The following is a 20,258-nucleotide window of genomic DNA, read 5'->3' as shown; positions in this document are numbered from 1 at the left end:
CACTCGTTTGACCTATACTTGAGTATTGCTCATCAGTGTGGGATCCACACCAGATTGGGTTGACGGAGGAGATAGAGAAGATCCAAAGAAGAGCGGCGCGTTTCGTCACAGGGTTATTTGGTAACCGTGATAGCGTTACGGAGATGTTTAACAAACCCAAGTGGCAGACTCTGCAAGTGAGGTGCTCTGCATCGCGGTGTAGCTTGCTGTCCAGGTTTCGAGAGGGTGCGTTTCTGGATGAGGTATCGAATATATTGCTTCCCCCTAATTATACCTCCCGAGGAGATCACGAATGTAAAATTAGAGAGATCAGAGCGTGCACGGAGGCTTTCAGACAGTCGTTCTTCCCGCGAACCATACGCGACTGGAACAGGAAAGGGAAGTAATGACAGTGGCTTGTAAAGTGCCCTCCACCACACACCGTTGGGTGGATGCGGAGTATAAATGTAGATGTAGATGTAGATGAAATAGTTCTGATAGCCTTTTTTTACCAGATGAAAGCAAACTATTTGGCCTCTGCAGAATTACCCTATAAAACAATATCATATTGCAGGTGGCAGAAAAACAAGGCATAGTAGCAGTTAAGTAACATGGGTGTTGTTACATATGTCTGTTGTTTAGTGAGTAAAAAGGTAACACATGAGAGCTTTCTGCTTATGTGGTCTGCGTGCTTGTCCCAGGTTAATTTGGAATCAAGGTATAAAAGTAGCTTAATAGTTAAGCATTCAGTTTGACTACTTTATAGACTGAAAATGATGTTCACTGACTTTCCATAGTTGATGGATAGCTCATCGGCTTTGATCCATGTATTAGAAAGTTTAAGGTACTCTTGGTTTTCCCATTTCAGTCTGTTTATGTCTTTCCCAAAGCTAATAAATGTTGTGTCATCAGCATAAAGTACAGATTTACAGAGCATTACTGGGAAGATCATCCAGAAGTATTATAAACAGTAAAGGCCCAAGCAGGAAACCCTGAGGAATGCCTCAAGTTACATCTAAGTATTGAAACCTTTGGTTGTTGTAAACTACAATTGTTTCCTGTCACTGAGATAGGAGCTTATGAGGCAGAGTTCTCAGTCTCTTGACTCCATAACACCAACATTTCTCCAATAGTATTGCATCATTCACTCAATCCAAAAGCGTTGCTTAGGTCTACTAGAATGGCTTCAGTAGATAACTTTGATTCAACTGAGGTTTATATAAAAGAAATGACACCTTCAACTGCTTTCACTTTTGAAAATTTGGACCTAAATACCATATCAAGATTTAGTCAGATATTGTTTTCAGATAAATGTCTGCAAATATCTTGTTATAGGCACTATTCTATTATTTCGGAGAGAATACCACTGAAATTAGATGATAATTATTTGTGTATAACTTTTTACCCTTTTTATGATCAGTGATGACAATTTTTTTTTTTTTTTTTAGACATCCTCGAAAATGGCCACTACCATAATCCAGTTTAATAATTACAAAGAGGGTTTGATATGAGATCCACTATTTTTTAAGTCACAAATTTGATTAACCTTAAATGTCTTAGGATTTTGAATTTCCTAGTTTTGTTATTGATTTAACCAAATATATACTTGTATTTGTGTCCATTTGAAAGTTGGTACAGTGTATGTACAGTTTTGAAGAAACTGATTGCCAGAAATGGGATCTAGATTAGGAGTACACATTGAATTGGAAATATTCTGGCCAGACGTTGGGGTGGTAGTGGGGTTTGCTGACTTGACAGAAAATTGATTAAATTCATCTGCTGTGATACTGACAGCCCTTGTGTTTTCTTTACAATTTGTAACTGTACCCAACTCTGCTTTTATAATCCTCCATGCTGCCTTACATCTATTATTTGAGTTTTCAATGTAATTTTCATTTGCTCTACATTTGGCTATTCTAATTGTGATGATTAATGTGCTTTGAGATTGTTATAAGTTGCTCTGTCCACATTACCACTTTTTATTTTTTCAAAAGAACACGTTGAATGTCTTTAAAAGAAATTCAAAGAGATTTGCTGCGTGAGTGAGCTTCAACAATGTATTATTTAATTCTTGTACAGAATGTTGATGGCGCGAATGTCAGTTCTTTCCCACTTGGAAATCTGCGATCTCAAATGGGCATCGTGTCTCAAGAGCCAGTCCTGTTTGATCGCACAATTGCAGAAAATATTGCCTATGGAGACAATAGCCGTGCTGTATCCATGGATGAAATCATGGCCGCAGCGAAGGCAGCCAACATACACACGTTTGTTGCATCACTTCCACTAGTAAGTCCAAATTTTAATCGTATATAGAATTTTCCTGCTGTCTTTTTATCTTCATCATACAGTGTCATATTTACTAACATTTAATCTTAACTAGCATTTGTATTAATTATAAGCAAGCTTGTCATCTCCTAAGTATGACTTCATTAGAAGCCTTAGAGTCTTGATAAGTCTGTACTACAATGTAATCTCTCTCTCACACACACGCACACGCACACACGCACACACGCACACACACACACACACACACACACACACACACATATTTCTCTCATGTTATTTACCTGTGCACAACAACGTTAAGTAAAAAAATGCAACTATGGTATACAGCAGCTATTACTTAATGCTTTCAATCTGTTGAGTATCTTTCAAAACTGATATATGTGCTTCTTATTACTCTCTCTTTGTACCGCTGAGATGGTCAATCTATTCAAGTTACATATCGTATTTACTCTTAATTTCAAATCTTACACTTGTTTATACAAAGTTTCATGTTTAGATTTTAAGAAAAAATTTTTCTAGAATTCAATTTCTGTTGAGGAATGGTACTGTCATTTTACTATGCCATTCAGTCTTACCCCTTCAGCAGTAGGCTTACCAACCCTGAAGATTCTTATCTTAAACTTTACCTTAGTACTTTTCAGGATTTGTAGGATATTGACCTTTGGCATCAAACAATTGTAGTAACTGGTGTTGGCTTTCTCAAACTATTTCCATAAACTCCCCCTCCAAGAATTAAATGCTTCTTAATTGAGCACACTCTGTCATAATCTGTTTTGCAACTTTTGCAACAAATGTCAATGACTTTGGAGACCAAGACTGAGTTTCAGTTGGGTCACAACTTTGTGTTGAAAAGACTGCAACCAAGTATATGTCGGGCTGTGATTTTCTCGTGTGCAAGCCACTTATCACTCAAAAACTGGATTCATTCCATATGAGAACACATATGGATGTCTCACTGCCTGTTCCTTGCTGCTGTCATGAAAGGTTGAATCAATGTGATGACATTGACATAATTTCATGTGTGCATTCATTAGGTTTCACAGTTTGCTGTAATTCTTCTACAAATACATCACATTTATTGTGTGAGCAAGAATTTTGGAAGCCGAAGAGGAAGAAATTACTGAATAGCTCACCTCACACATTTTTCGTGGGAGGATGATTGTAGTTTCTGTCATTATTTTGAAATCCGTAATCTATCAAAAAACTAAGGTAAATAAGAAAAATAAGTCTTGAAGCTTGATCCTCTTTTAATATGTATTACTCTTGTAGATGCACCAGTTACATATGTGCTGGTAATGTTTTAAATAATGGCATAAATAACCGGTTTGCTAGGCCTGGTATTGTTCTAAGTGGCCAGCCTCCAAAGTGCTAACAATAGTGCTCTTTGAAAGTTTTTGTATATCATGGATGAGCCACGGTTTCAGTTGTACATAGCAGTGTGCCCCCTGCATATATCCTACTACAAATGTAATTTTCTGTTTTTCTTTCTAGCAAGCAAGTAGCTTTCCCAAAAATGGCCAAATAAACATTACTGGATGCATATCTGTTTTTCAGGATTCAGTGCATCACTGCAAATTTCAAATTTAACTTTTTTTTGTATGAGGGGCCATAAAATAGAAACAGGATTTTTGTTCCTGACCATCAGCAGTTGGTAGGACTGGCCCTGCACTTCTGCTATGCTTAGGCGGGACTGTCAGAAGCGAAGAGAGTGTGCTGTTAGCTATTTCCCACCGTTTCGTCAGTAATGCTCATGATGTCTGAGCAACAGGTGCAACCCTCCATTGTGCAATGCATAATTATCAAATTTCTTGCTCGTAAAGGAGTTACAGTGGCGGAAATTTGCCAAAGATTGACTGCACAGTTCGGTGATAAAACATTATCAAGGGTGTGTGTGGTTGCCTGGCATAAAAAATTCAAGGAAAAGAAAAATCAGCAACATGATCACCATCCTCGGACCAGCATTACAGACAAAAACATTTGTGCAGTTAAAGACATTATTGTCGACAATCAACAAATGATAGTATCAGAAATTGCACAAAAAACTGGAATCAGGTATGGGAGCTGTCAAGCAATCATCACAAATGACCTACACTTCTGTAAAGTGTTTCCAGACTGGTACCTAAACTTTTGACCAAGAATCTGAAGTTGAGATGTTTGGAGGTATGTCCGAGGTTTACAGCAAGGTTTGCGGAAGAAGGTGAGGCATTTTTGAGACAGATTGTCACCTGCGACAAAATATGGGTTCACCACTACACTCCAGAATCCAAACAAGCCTGTAAGGAGTGGTGGAGGAGAGGGGAGGCAGCACCAGTGAAAGCCTAGACTCAACTGACAGCTGGCAAGGTTCTTTCAACCGTTATTTCGATCAGCGAGGCATTTTGCTGATTTTTTTTGCATGAGTGATGCACAATCAATGCTGCTTACTACTGCAAACTGTTGAACAAGGCGAGAGTTGCATATCACCACAAAAGAGGAGAGCATTCGATTTGACAGGTCATCCTCCACGACAACGCGTGACCCCGTACTGCAGCCCTAACTGTCTCCAAGCTGCAAGAAATGCACTGGACTACAGTTGATCGTCCTCCTTACAACCCGGATGTATCACCCTGTGATTTCCATTTATTCAGACTGCTTAAAGAAGCTCTAGGATGGCGATGTTTTGAAGATGATGAGAGTGTAGAAGACTTTGTACGCATTTGGCTGGTGGCACGACCCAGTTCTTTTTATGATGAGGGCATCAAAAAGCTGCCCATACAGTGGGACAAATGCATTTACAAAGCAGGAGACTATGTGGAAAAATGAATTATAATTGCCTTGAGTTTTTTGGTAAATGAATTTAAATAAAAAATAAAATCCCATGTATATTTTATCCACTCTCATATATGTACAATGGTGAAACTCAATCTGATTTCACAAATATAAGACCTGTTTGGCTGAACTCCTTTGTTCACTTCATTCTGCATATGTTTTTGAGAGACCAATATCAGACTGTACTTCCGGCATTTGGTGTTGCTCACAATCACATCAACATGCATAACAAATTTCTTTTCCAGATCATGTGTGACTGCCATGAAATTAACACATTCATGTTCAATTTACTTGATAATTCACTCACATTATTGATTATTTCCTCTTCCATGTTCACTAGATGCTCTTAGGCTTCCTTAGTACTTGCCGTACAATGATCTTCATGTTCATTTAGTTACAATCATATGTATGCATGAGAACCAATGCACATGATAGGATGCGCTCACAGGTTCTCCTTCACTTGGTACTCTCTCTCTCTCTCTCACTCTCTTTCCAAGCAATAATCCCAACTTGTGGGGTCAGCTGGTTAATCAGATGTGGCATGTCAGTTTTTAAGGGGTGGCCGGATGTCCTTCCTGTCGCCACCCTGTACCCCCTGGGAAGGAATTAGCGTACTCCAACTGTCTGCATCGGGTGTAATCCATGGAATAGTGCTAATGTGTTCAGATGTCTGCGAGCCACGTAACTGAGGCAGAACGTGGGAAACAGCCCATCATTCACCTAGCGGGGTGTGGAAAACTGCCCAAAAACCACATCCAGGCTGGCTGGCACACCCTCTCTCATCATTAATCCACCAGGCAGATTCTATCCGGGGCTGGCACACCTACCCGAGTCCAGGAAGCAGCATGTTAGCACTCTCGGCTACCCTGGCAGGTTTCCCCTTCACTTGGTACTGAGGAGCGTTATATCAAAAGTCAGTAAACGTTCAATTTTTCAAAATTCAGGCTTTTGTAGTTACTAGTGAAGCTTGTTGCCATGCATGACTTGTTGAAACAGTTTGGTTGAACTCTGATATTTGCTGTTGTTATAGGGTGCTGAAAACTAAGAGTTTTTGCAGAAGTTGATATTTGCTCTCAGTCAGTTGAAACAAAAGTCGATAAATGCAAACCGTGCTTTGCTTGTGAGAGATCTGAAGAAAGAATAATGATGTAGGAGAACATTGTCAATGATTGATTGATAGATAGATAGATAGATAGATAGATAGAGATAGAGAGAGAGAGAGAGAGAGAGAGAAGAGAACATAAACAGGCGAGTACTTGCTGCTGTAACCAACAATAGAAACACAACAAAATTAACTTCTGATTACTACGCAATTTGAGATACCTTTGTCAGGGAGAATTTTGCAGTAAAAGAGTAGGCTACTAAACTGTAAAATAGATTCAGCAAATTGTATACATGTAACTGAGTGCTCAGGTGGTAGGAGTCCAGATTGAGAGTGAAAGTATCCAAAAAGCCCAACAAGAACAAGAAAATGCCAGCTATTGCCTGTTCACCTGGGCTACCAAACTACCAGTGAATCCAAAAGCTTTAGGAAGAAAAGAATGCAGAGCAGCTGATCTCACTTTTGATGATAACACTTTTCATCTCCATGCAAATAGTTGTAGTAAAATTGACAATGTTCAGTTAATACTAAAATACATGGTACTCACATCACTGAAATGCAGGAACATCAAGAAAGAAGCAAAAAGGAAGAATACTGTTGAAGTACAGTGTAAAGAAAAAAGATAGCCAGGTAATAACAGGACTGTATCTGCCTTAACATTTCAGACAACGTCAGAGATGTCCAAAGACAGACTCTAGAATGATACCAAAACATATAGTTGTGAAGAAAGCCAGTGTTTGAGGAAAAAGTCCAAGCTGAATATAATCAAACTGTGGAAACATTTCTTAAAAGGAAGCATCAGGCCTTCCTACTTGCTCTTTATCATCAGACATACCTACTTGCTCTCTATTGAAGTACAAACATATTTCCTGCCACTACTTTAATCTGTCATTTAAAACTCCCCATACTGATACATACTCAACATGCAAGATTTGTTTACTGAAATTAAAAAAGGAACACGCTCTGGAGAAAAAGAGTAGATTAATAACAAATCACACATTGCACAAACTTTGTGCAAAAATGTTGTGTGCCATAATGGAGGAGGAAAAACCTAAAGCGATAAAAGTGTGTTTTGGCGTAGAATGTGAATCAGCCAATAACAAAGTTGTCCATATGTCAAGTATCTGTTCAGGACAGATTTTGCTATACAGTTTTTGCATTAGATTGATTCCTAAGCACAGAAAAATGAAAGGATTGCTTTTTATACTTTACCTGAGGCGAAGGACTGAAAGGATGCACCCAAGTAGCCTCTACTCTATTGGATTTTCTCAGAAACCTTGAGGCACCACAGCTAGAAAGTGGTCCAAATGATATTCAGTTCTTCTCTGACTCCTATACCAGTCAAAATAAAAGTACAGCAATGATGTGCACACTAATGACCTTCAGGGAATAAACCAGAAAATTTAATAAGGTAGTAAATCATGCTGAGGTGACAAAACTAATGGAATACCTTATAGTATTGTGCAGGACCTCCTTTTGCATGGGATAGTGCAGTTAATCAATGTTGTATGGACTCAACAAGTTGTTGAAAGATCCCTGCAAAAATATTGAGCCATGCTGCCTCTACAGTCATCCATAATTGTGAAAGTGTTGCTGGTGCAGGATATTGCACATGTCTCATAAATGAACATGTCCAACAAATGTTTGATGGGAATCATGGCGGGTGATCTGGATGACCAAATCATTCACTCAAATTGTCCGGAATGTTCTTCAAACCAATAGCAGACATTTGTGGCCCAGTGACATGTTTGGGAGCTACTAGTCCATGAATGGATGCAAATGGTCTCCTAGTAACCATACATAACCATTTCCAGTCAATGATTGGTTCAGGTGGACCAGAGGATCCCACCCATTCCATGTAAACACAGCCCATACCATTATGGAACCACAACCAGCTTGCACAGTGCGTTGCTGACACTTGGGTCCGTGGCTTCATGGTATCTGCACCACACTCAAGCCCTACAGCTCTGACCAACTGAAATCGGGGCTTATCTGACCGGGCCACAGTTTTCCAGTCATCTGAGGTCCATACGATATGGTCATGCACCCAGGAGAGACATTGCAGGTGATGTGCTGTTAGCAAAGGTACTCGTGTTGGTTGTCTTCTGCCATAGACCATTAATGCAAAATTTCACCACACTGTCCTGTCATACATTTGTTATACATCCCACATTGATTTCTACAGCTATTTCACACAGTATTGCTTGTCCATTAGCACTGGCAACTCTATGCAATCACTGCTGCTCTCGGTCATTAAGTAAAGGCTATCAGCCACTGTGTTGCCCATGGTGAGAGATAATACCTGCAATTTGGTATTTTCAACACACTCTTGACACAGTGGATGTCAGAATCTTGAATTCACTAACAGTTTGCAAAGTGGAATGTCCCATGCATCTAGCTCCAGTTACCATTCCACATTCAAAGTCTGTTAATTCCCATTGTGCAGCCGTGAAGACGTCAGAAACCTTTTCACATGAATCATGTGAGTACAACTGACAGCTCCGCCAATGCACTGTCCTTTTACATCTTGTGCGTGCAATACTGTTACATCTGTATATGTGCTTATCGCTGTACTAGGACTTTTGTCACTTCAGTGTACTTCTCTACTCATTGTCTCAGCTATAAGCCTTCTGCTAGTGTTTGGTACAGTTAAAAAAAGACTACTGAAAAAGGAAGATATTCTTTCACCTACTGAATACTATAAAGTGCTGGAACAACGAGGCATTGTCAGTATGGCTTATGAAAAATCTGAGAAGAAGGTATTGGTGCCAATATTGGACACTAGTAAAGAAAGCCCTGTACAGGTTGAGGTATGGAAATCTGTAAGCTGCAACCAGGAAGTGAGGAAAGCAGCTACCTTAGAAAAGAAGAACGTTGTCAGCAAGGATATGAAAAAAGATGTCTTAAAACATATGAGGCATTTTAACGTACCAGAAGGAGCAGAAGAGTTGTTAAAGTGATCAGTAGAGTTATCAATAGATTTATAGTGTAGTATTGCTGAAGCCAGTGGTTTGTGTTATGTTTCAGCAATGTTTGGTGATATTTTGTACTTTTGCCTATTGAACATTTATGGAAAAGCATGATACTAATGTGTCGTATTATAGCACATTATTGCATTTCAATGCAAAGTGAACAATAAAGTAGCTTTCTTTGTAATTAATGTTAAAGCTAAAAAGCTAACAAAAAATCACTTTGAATGTTAACAAACCTTTCAACTTCTATCTTTGCACTTATTGAATTTTGAAAAAAACTTGGAAACTTTGTCCCTGTGCCCCAATATAAACAATAAAAATTTTAGGAAATTCAAACACACAATTAGAATTTTATCTACAAAAGCAGTGTAAATGTTAAGTTATCCCATTTATGTAATTAGTATTTTGGTATGATATTTAAAAAATTTGTTTACTTAAAACAGTTCATGTTCCCTTCTAATCTTTTTAAGTTCAAATTTCTGTTAGCATCCCATATCTTCTACTTACACTTTGCATTTCTTTTCTTGTTTTGTGAACATTTTGTTTAGCTTCAACAATAGGGGCTCTTGTTTCCTTTATGACAACGTACAGTTAAATTTAGTACAGTTTTTAACCCCACTAAATCAATCACTTCCATGTTACTATTCAGTGGAGGGGTTAATGAAAGATGAACTGATAATTTAAGCTGAATGTTATTGATCATTAGCTTTATTATGTAAATAAAACTTCATTCTCATGAAAAATTGAATAATTTTAGAATATTGCTCCATCTCATCAGCTGTAATTTTATATAAGTGAATTGTATTGTTAATATTTGCTGTGTATTTATTCTGTTCTTACTTATACTCTTACCACTTCAGGCTGACAGATTCTGTGCCCACACCTGTCCTGTTGGTAGTAGTTCATGCAACTAGCTGCTATAGTGATGCAGCATTTTAACTAAATTGCTCTAATGCATCAATTAGTTGTGTACAATTAACTAAATTTTCAGAAATTTTTGACAGTAGACTTTTATCATGTTTAAACATTGCAGTCTCTTTCTGTGAGTTTCCAGTTGTTCTGTTATTAAAAAAGCCTGAATTTTGTATGTGTATTTTCCTTTGTATTGTCAATGACTTGATAAATGATAAAGGAGATCTGCACTATAATATTTAGTACCCTTCTAAATATATTCATGCACCACATTTTCTTTCTATGAAGACAGTTTGCAGTTCATGATTCTTCTGACTCACTAACTTTCCAACAAAGATCTTATGATGCATCAGTGCAGACACAACTAAATTTAGCAGACAAAGTAGTGTTGCCTGTTACAACATATGACAGAGTAAAACCAGTTTTGCTTGCAAAACTGCATTTGGGTAGTATTTGGTCAAGTTGATGACATGCGAGTATGTATGCGAGTTTCCAGCTTGAGGGGTTAAAAAGTGTATGTTATAAGACAAATGGTTCACTATTCATTGTCCAGTCTCCATGTCAACTATGGCTGTGAGCTCATAATATTATGAGTGCAACATTTATATTTGTACAAGGGGCTTTTTTTTTAGCTAAGGTCCATTTGTGAATGGGTGCAAGAATGGTGCAAAGTCACCACAGTGCGCATGCACATCTGCTCCCAGAATGTTTTGTGCTTGTGTATATGCCATTTGCAGCTGTATCATCTGTCTGTGTGCTGAGCTGTAGAGATATATACTGAAGCGCCAAAGAAATTGGTATAGGCATGCATATTCAATTACAGAGATATGTAAACAGGCAGAACACGATGCTGCAGTCAGCAATGCCTTTAAAGGGCAACAAGTGTCTGGTGCAATTGTAAATTGGTTACTGCTGCTACAATGGTAGGTTATCAACATTTAAGTGAGTTTCAATGTGGTGTTACAGTTGGCGTGCAAGCAATGGGACACAGCATCTCCAAGATAGTGATGAAGTGGGGATTTTCTCATAGGACCATTTCACGAGTGTACCGTAACTATCAGGAATCCAGTAAAACATCAGATCTTCGACATTGCTGCAGCTGGAAGAAATGCTACAGGAGCGGGACCAACGACCACTGAAGAGAATTGTTCAACATGATCCAAGTGCAACCCTTTTGCAAATTGCTGCAGATTTCAATTCTGGGCCATCAACGATTGTTATGGATATGGGCTTTTGGAGCCGAAGACCCACTTGTGTACCCTTGATGACTGCATGACACAAAACTTTATGCCTCATCTGGGCCCATCACCACGGACACTGAACTGTAGATGACTGGAAACATGTTGCCTAGTTGGTTGAGTCTCGTTTCAAATTGTATCAAGCAATGAGTCTCATTTCAAATTGTATCGAGAAGGTGGATGTCTACCGGTATGGAGACAACCTCATGAATCCGTGGACCCTGGATGTCAGCAAGGGACGACAGTTCAAGCTGGTGGACGATCTGTAATGGTGTGTGGCATGTGCAATTGGAGTGATACGTGATCCCTCATACATCTAGATACGACTCTGACAGGTGACATGTACGTAAGCATCCTGTCTGACCACCTTCGTCCATTCATGTCCATTGTGCATTCCGATGGACTTGGACAATTGCAGCAGTACAATGTGACACCACAAATGTCCAGAATTGCTACAGAGTGGCTCCAGGAACACTCTTCTCAGTTTAACTGAGTTTCAACACTTCTACCAGCCACCAAACTTGCCAGGCATGAACATTATTGAACATATCTGGGACGTCTTGAAACATGCTGTTCAAAAGAGAGCTCCACCCCCTTGTTCTCCTTTGGATTTATGGGCAGCCCTGCAGGATTCATGGTGTCAATTCCCTCCACCACTACTTCAGACATTAGTCAAGTCCATGCCATGTCGTGTTGTGGCGCTTCTGCATGCTTGCAGGGACTAGATATTAGGGAGGTGTACAGTTTATTTGGCTCTTCAGTGCACAATATATAAGAAAGTTGAGTTGCCCACCACCTGTGAGATACTATCTGTAATTTGATTCTTGAGTGTGAGAAACTTGGCAGCACTAGAAATTCACTATCAGATCAGTTGTGCTAATAGTGACAGTTAAGTTCAAAATTGGCTGAGGCCAAGAATGAGTGGATTAATGTGCATGATGGGCTACACTCAGGCCAACCTCCACTGATCCACTGTGCTTGGGACCCTCATTCAACAAATTGAAGAGGCAATTCTAGCATCCATTGAGGGAACAGGGGGCAACAAACTGCAGATTGTGGTGTACACTGGGACAAACAATGCTTATTTGCTGAGCTCAGGGGTCAAACTTGGATCATTTTAGTGACTGGCCAATCAATGAATTTCAAAATCTGTAGCATTGTTCTCAGAACAAATCATGGCATTCGGGTTCTGAGTCAGGGGGAAAGCTTGAATCAGCGAGTGTGAAGAGAGCTTTCTTGATTTGCACTGCAGTGTTGAGAACTTTAGGGTCTCGCAAAATGGGTCAGGGTGCACAACACATCATAGTCTAATATTCAGGTAGCTGACTCTGTGTGGGTGCACACAATGGTGTGTAACTTTAAACTTAAGAGAAAGCCTCAGTTCACTAGTATATATGTTCTCCAGTAATACTGTAATCATCAGAGGAGACTTTAATAATCCAACAGAAAAGTTGGATAATTAAAATTTTGTCATTTGCGAGTGTGACAAGACATCCCATGAAACAATCTAAATGCCTTGTCTGAAAACTACCAAGAGCAGACAGTTTAGAATCCCACTCCTGATGAAACTATATTAGTTCTAATGGCAACAAATCTATAGTTATTGGAATCAGATGAGTCTAGGAATGACTTCAGAACCAATGGTAGCTGGCCAACTGGTCAAGAGTATAGACAGCAAACCAATATCGAATACTAAGACCTTAGCAAATTCAGAACAAAGACAACAATGTGTTGAGATCTTTATGATAATGCAGAGAAATCACAAATAATGGACAGAGCAACCACACTGCTGGCTTTAAAGTGTGGTTGCGGGCCATGATAGGCTGGTGAGACAGATGTGGGTTATGGCAGTGCTTACATCAGTGACCGCAGTGCCGACAATTGCAGCATTGCAACCTAATGTCCATCATCAATGTGAATACCGCCTGGTGGGTCTTCATATTCCCTGGGTTGGGATAGCAAGAAATTGACTGACATTTTTAAGAATGTCGACATCAAAACTGGTATCATTGGCCATGAGGCAGTTGCAGCATCAGTGATTACCAAAGTACAAAGAACAACTAAATGGAGTACAAAGATTTATATAGTTGGTAAACTAGATAAAGAAGGAGTACTCTCATATCTTAGTGAGGAATTTCAAACTTTTAGCTCAAGAGAGGAGCATTTAGAGGAACTGTGGCTCATGTTCAAAAACGTAATTGACCACAGACTGGATATATATGTACCCAGCAGAACAATCCGTGATGGAGGGGCTCTCTATGGTTTATAGTCACTGTAATAAATAGAGACTACTGCACAGTAGGGTAAAATAAAATAAAGGGCTACATATAGGGAGATGTTAAAATGAAACACATTTGGCTGTCAAGAGAGCAATGTGTGAGGTATTCAATGGCTACTGCAGCAGAATATTATTGAAAGATCATTCATGTAATCCAAGGAATTTCTGGTCATGTGTAAAGGCTATTAGTGGCAACCTGACAACATCAATAGAAAGGATGGATACAAACTTTGGTGCCCTGGCTGCTGGCTATCCCAGTTCAGTGGGCTACAAGCAGCTGCAGAGCAGAAGCCTTGCTGGGCATGGATGGTACAGCCTAAACAAACTGGTGTAGAGGAACTCTCAGTGTATTTCTGCATATGCCAGTAAGAAAACTTGTCCACCAGAAGCCAAGCCCTTATTTGCAGACTTGCAAATGGCTAGTTCACAAAGATCATCTTTCCTACCTTCTCTCCTTTTTTGTAAGTAGCCTGTAATAGTCACCTTTCCTCCTGCCAAACCAGTTTTACCCAGACAAAATCCATTCTAATATGCTCGAAATATATGTTCTATAGTTTATAATTAAAGTATTTTATATAATGACAGTACAACAACTTGAAGAAATTTAGTCAACAGTATTCAACATTTCATAACTCATTCAAATTTAGAGATAGAAATATACTTTCTTTTACAAATTGTTCAGAGTTTAATGCTGAACATAAAAATTACAATAACTCAAAATCCAAAATTTGTGCTTTCTATCTCATGTATGTCATTCACCCACATTCTGATATAAAAGTGAAAAAAAGTTATTTCCAATAAGATATAATCAAACCTATACAGCAACATAGTGCAAAAGGAGAGCTGCTTGGGTGGAAGTGATTGCTCCAACACAGATATGAATATTATGAATCCTCAAAAAAATGTGGAACAAGGAATAAACTTCAAGCTCAGGGAAACTGCAACAAAAGAGGAGAATCTAATTACAGTAGTTGGTGAAGCAATTTTAGGCCATAAATGTATCGATTGTGGACACTTGATACTATTAACAGCTAAAATTGTTGTTCATAGATGAAGAAATGTGAAAGAAGTGTTTGAGAGTTTGGTCTCTCTCTCTCTCTCTCTCTCTCTCTCTCTCTCTCTCTCTCTCTCTCTCTCTCACACACACACACACACACACACACAGAAGGGGGGGGGTGGGGGTGGGGGGAGTGGTATGAACTGTAGTCATTCTAACTGCTTTGGCTTCAAGAATTAAATATATAAACATAAATCATCAAGTCTTGTGTAAGATGCTTTAGTGTGAAGCCCCAGTTTGCCAGTTTGATGTTTTAAATGACTCATAACTTTTGTTTCACATGCATATTTTAATGTTTATGTTACACATATGTTAAAGAGGATATCATTTTTATCAACATGAAAAATCAAATTCTTTTGAAACTTCAGTTTTGCCTCTTCATCAATAACTAATCTTACCTAATGTTTGCTTGTTTACTTCTATCTTTCAAGGGTTATGAAACTCGACTGGGGCAAAAGGGAACTCAACTGTCTGGTGGACAAAAACAAAGAATAGCCATTGCTAGGGCTCTTGTCAGAAATCCAAAAGTCTTACTGCTGGATGAAGCAACCTCAGCACTTGACAATGAAAGTGAGAAGGTAAGGGTTCTAAAACAAAACTCATTTGAAAAATAAGACAGAAATGCTGGCCAGTAGTTTAGGAGGTGAACTTTTTGGTACTGCTGATCCTGGCTCTCAGAATTATCAGTTTCTTCCTCAAGGATAAAAAACTAATAGGTTGGGCAAGTCTAAAAAGGAAGGGCAGTTCACTCAGATCTTGGGGATCAGACAAACTCATGATGAGGATGGGAGATTCCCCTAATATGGAATATTATGTGCACTGCCTAGTGAATTCTTCAAATTCTTAATTTTCTTTCAAAGTTAAATTTCTCATGGTCCTATTTTAAATCTCATGTCTCCTTTTTTTTAGTTTTTGATGTGAAATATTCTTTCCCATACAGCCTTGACCTTTAAGGCAAGTGTATCTCTTTGATGCCAAATGCTTGTAGCAAAAAACAACTAGTCTCATCTCTGCCTTCACTGCCAGAAATTATCCCTCTGTCGTGTCACCCCTGATTCTGCTGATTCCTGTAAAACAACAACCAGTAAACATGCTTCTGACTGCCTGGTACGTACGTAAATGAGGGGGAATGAACAGATCGTAAATGAGAGCTGATAACAAATTGCTCAAATTACAAGTACTATGAAACTATTTGTCACAGCACATCATTGCATGACTATGTTTTGACTCTGAACTGTCCATTTAAAGTGAGACGTTTTGTTAGAATTGATTACACCAGTGACAGTGGATGAGCAGTTTACTGAAGATGTATTCTTGAACTCCATCAAAAGATACTGTAGCAGGATGAAAGTTAAGCAACTAAATTAAATCATTATGAATTTGATTTTTTACCCCACAAATAAAAAATCTTATCAAGGCAGTTATCACACATTTATTGTCAGAAACAACCTGAAGATCAGCTGGAGAGTCATCCTCAAACCACAGGGCTTGTACAGTAATATGACAGGGAACTCTGATGTCAGCTGCCCTTTGATTAATTTCGGGTAAAGGATGGTATGGAAAAGAGAAAAGCTGTCATGGGAACAAATATGTTATGGCATCATTAAGTACTTCACCAATAACTTAACAATAGTCATAATTTATGTATACAAGACTAAAATCTCAGTTATGTAATATGTATTTTCAGCACAAATACAGTTGTCTCATATGCTCCAGTCAAATTAAATAAAAGTGGTAAAGCTTTATTATTTTGTAGAGTGTATTAGCTTGGTATGCTTTTCTTACATCTCTTAGCTACAGTGCTTTCAGCCTTTCACTCAACAAAAATTAAACTGTTAAGGTAACATTTGAAATGCCTGATATTATTTGTTCACTGCATTCATGATCATTATAATATTTTTATAGTCATCTTTGGTTTCCAGTCGACTTTTTTCTTTATTTATATATGTCAGAGTTCCTCGATAGTGTCATCAGATGGTAAAAATCAATGCTATAATCTTAAAGTGATGAGTTTATATAGGTAGCAGATTCCTAATAATGCATAAAATCTATCCTATTTAATGTAAAATTACATTAACATTAGCTTGTCACACCATTTTTGAAGCACTTGACAGTTCTAAAAAGCTTTCAAGTGAACTTGTTTGGCAGATGCGTGAGCAAAATCTCAAAGTTTACACTCAGACTTGTGTATTCACTTGCTTTTTGCCTGCCCCGGTAGCTGAGTGGTCAGCGCAACAGAATGTCAATCCTAAGGGCTCAGGTTCGATTCCCAGCTGGGTCGAAGATTTTCTCCGCTCAGTTACTGGGTGTTGTGTTGTCCTAATTATCATCATTTCATCCCCATCGAAGCGCAAGTTGCCGAAGTGGCTTCAAATCGAAAGACTTGCACCTGGTGAATGGTCTACCGAATGGGAGGCCCTAGTCACACAACATTTACATTTTTTACTTGCTTTTTCATATATGTTATGTAAACAGAATATTTATTAGGAATAACAAAACTAGAGGTAAATAATTTTTGCTTCTCCCAGTCAGTCAGTAAAAACAGATTCCTTAAAGGATCACATTGTTGCCAGTCTGTCCTTCTGTCTGTCAATCCGATTGTTAGAAACCATTTTTCTCAGTAAAGAATAGATGAATCAAGATGAAATTCATGTTACATAACAAGGTCTACAGATTCTTGGCAGTGTAAAAAACCATAATCTTCTAAGTCAATACAGTCAGAAGATATTGCCATTTTTGCCAAATATTTTGATACTTGCAAATTCATTCACTGAGATCTGAAGGGTACTTTCCATTGACCTAAAATCATGAAATTTGGAAGAAGTAAGGTTTCACTGTACAAATAAAGGAAAAAATCAGAAAATTGTTACTTTGTAATTATATCACATAAAAAAATATTTTGTTTCTCTTTGCAACTTCAAATTTAAAATTAAAACGTTCTTGAAAGGAAATTCCTGAGACTGATATCTTGCCAATATCAGTGTCGATAACAAGCAAAAACCATTGAGACTGTTGTTTCACGGAATGGATGAACTGTATATACACATAATTAAGTTTGTACGGAACCCTTATAGCATGAGTCTACTTGCACCTGGACAATTTTTGTAAGTAGATATGATGTAGATATTTAATATGCATTTGTACTCCTAATTTTACATATAATTCAGACTACATATAATAATGTTTACCATGACATAATTGTATGCTGACAAGAGATCGGATTTAAAACTATACTTTTAAATGTTATTTATAGGTTGTGCAAGAGGCTTTGGATCAGGCAAGAGAAGGGCGAACATGTATCACCATTGCACACAGGCTAAGTTCCATACAGCAGGCTGATGTAATCTATGTAATAAGCAATGGTGCAGTACTTGAAAAAGGCTCACATCAACAGCTCATGGCATTAAGGGGCATGTACTACCAAATGCATCAACAGGGGCTGTAGAAAATGTTTCAGTAGATACCATATGGTGCTCACAAAACAAGTTTTTAGGGCCAATTGGTGTTTCACCAATTACAAACCATCATCTGTTAACTATTATTACAATAATTTCCAAGAAGTTTTGTAAGATGAGACAACTTGAACATTCCAGCAAGGAAATAATGCAAATGTTTAAGAAGTGAGAAACATATTGGGATATTTGTATCCCAATATTTGTGTATAAGTCTCACATTGAGAAAATGTAATAATCCTCATTCCAAAAACATTTGGCATGGTTCCTAAAATTAAGTGCTACATTACAAGTGTTTTTTTCAGATACGGAGTTTTACACAATTTCAAATTCTTCCTGTCGCATTTCTGTGAAGATCTTGAATATTGAAATATGTTGATAATTGCATATTTCTGTCCATAAATATAAGTTAGTACATACATTCAGTTTATCTGTAATAAATTTTGTTATTATTTAGAACTATTTATATTTAACGAGCCATAAATAGCAGTAAGAAAATTGAGCTACAGAGTACGATCTTCCGCACTTAATTTAATGATTGTACTAGTGTTTTAAAAATCAGATGTTTGTGGAGCACAGTGGTATTGATAATCATAGTTGGGCAAGCAACTCATATGTTTCTTGTTGAAGCAGGAGGCACAGTATGTTAAGCTATGTAACAGCTGATTGTTTTCAGTGTAAGAGCAGTGGAGAAATAAAATACAATGTATAATAATGAAGGAACTGTTCTACCAACATAGACAACAATTTTTGTACCATACTACAGAGATATGTCATATGTCTATTACTATAGAAGAAATACTTGTACATTTTAGTATATTTGTCTGTCATTTAGTTTATTTTTGTATTAAATGTTGTGAGTGAAACACTCCCAATTATTGAGTAAGTTTTAGCATCTGTAAGATGTTCAGGCAAATGTATGAAACATCGTACAGAGTGGGTTTCATTCCAGAAACTTTGCACAGGTTTGAATGTCATAACTCTAAACTGATGTATACAGTACATCTGAAATGAAAACATTCTCAAGCTCCAACTAACCTACCTATAAGTTTTGTATTAAAGAATAAAGTTTTATAAGATAAACATAGAATTTTATATTTCTTAATGTGAAAGTCTCTTGGAGTTAATGAGAAATAGAGTTTCATTAAATTAATTTATGTGCCTACCATCCACTCACAAACCAAGAATAGACTGGTGTGTAATATGTTTGTTAGAGATGGTTTCACAGGTATTATCTATGGGACCATATGCAGTCATCATCAGTAGTCTCACTAAAAATGAAAGTTGTCCTGCAGCTATCCAAAATGCAATTAATATTTTGTTTTTGATGGCAGTTGTTATCCATTGCACACTATTTTCACATTTACTAGTTTCTCTACAGAAAACCGGCACATTTAGAGCATACCTGGAGGTAGGACTGAAGGAATAATATTTTCAGAGTGAATTACACTGCTTGTGCATCACAGTTTGCATCTGAATGCTTCTGGTAAGAGGCTACTTGCATGGCTAATTGCCAGAACATCCACTCTGACCAAAGCAGTATCCATCCTACTCGTCGATTTTTCAGTGTGTTCAGTACACCTTTTGTAGGATAAATTCATCTGAAAAACAGAGCTCCAGAATAAATATAGTTACAATTGAAACTACGTGTAGTTCAACAAAATGCTGCTACTTGGACAAAGTCAAGGACATTAAAGGAGACCCATTTAGATTGGTTGGTTGGTTTAAAAGGGGGGAGGGGGGGGGGGGGGTGGGGGAGGGACCAAACTGCAAGGTCATCGGTCCCTTTGCATTTAGGTGTTCTCCAACAAAATGTCATAAGCCTTATGAAAAAGAAATACTTTTCGTATCCATCCGAGAAGATTAAAACTTAGATGGAATTTCAGCAGACTTATCAGAACATCACATAGAAACTGAATGGGCTTATCTCGATGGGTACAAGGTAATATTATACTACTGTAGAATGAATCACAATAGTAGGGGAGTGACTTATATTCTAGGGACAGACTTAGCAGTGTAATGCATTACAAAGAATAGTAAAATATTGAAGCAAGTAATCCAAAAATCAAAGCAGCTTTATTATGAGAAAAAGATAATTACATCAGGCAAGAAAATAAAAACTATATGGGGTATAGTGAAGACAGAGATAGGTGGGGCCAAAAAGGAAAAGGAAC

At 37.9% G+C, this 20,258-nt stretch overlaps 1 protein-coding gene across 3 annotated transcripts in view; it reads left to right on the top strand.

Annotated features, from left to right (window-relative positions):
- Window positions 1-19,189, top strand: part of LOC124621951 (multidrug resistance protein homolog 49-like) — an 891,132-nt gene extending 871,943 nt beyond the window's left edge. For all 3 annotated transcript variants that reach the window (XM_047147468.1, XM_047147470.1, XM_047147469.1), the window contains 3 exons: window positions 2,059-2,265; window positions 15,064-15,210; window positions 17,886-19,189. In XM_047147468.1, the coding sequence (XP_047003424.1) occupies window positions 2,059-2,265; window positions 15,064-15,210; window positions 17,886-18,077 (546 nt within the window). In that variant the 3' untranslated portion in view covers window positions 18,078-19,189. The remainder of the gene's footprint in view (window positions 1-2,058; window positions 2,266-15,063; window positions 15,211-17,885) is intronic.
- Window positions 19,190-20,258: the final 1,069 nt, after the last annotated feature.

This window comes from Schistocerca americana, chromosome 7, assembly GCF_021461395.2.
Source record: "Schistocerca americana isolate TAMUIC-IGC-003095 chromosome 7, iqSchAmer2.1, whole genome shotgun sequence".
Classification (NCBI taxonomy): domain Eukaryota; kingdom Metazoa; phylum Arthropoda; class Insecta; order Orthoptera; family Acrididae; genus Schistocerca; species Schistocerca americana.
Note: the sequence above shows the minus strand (reverse complement) of the source record. Positions and strands in the feature narration are given on the sequence as shown.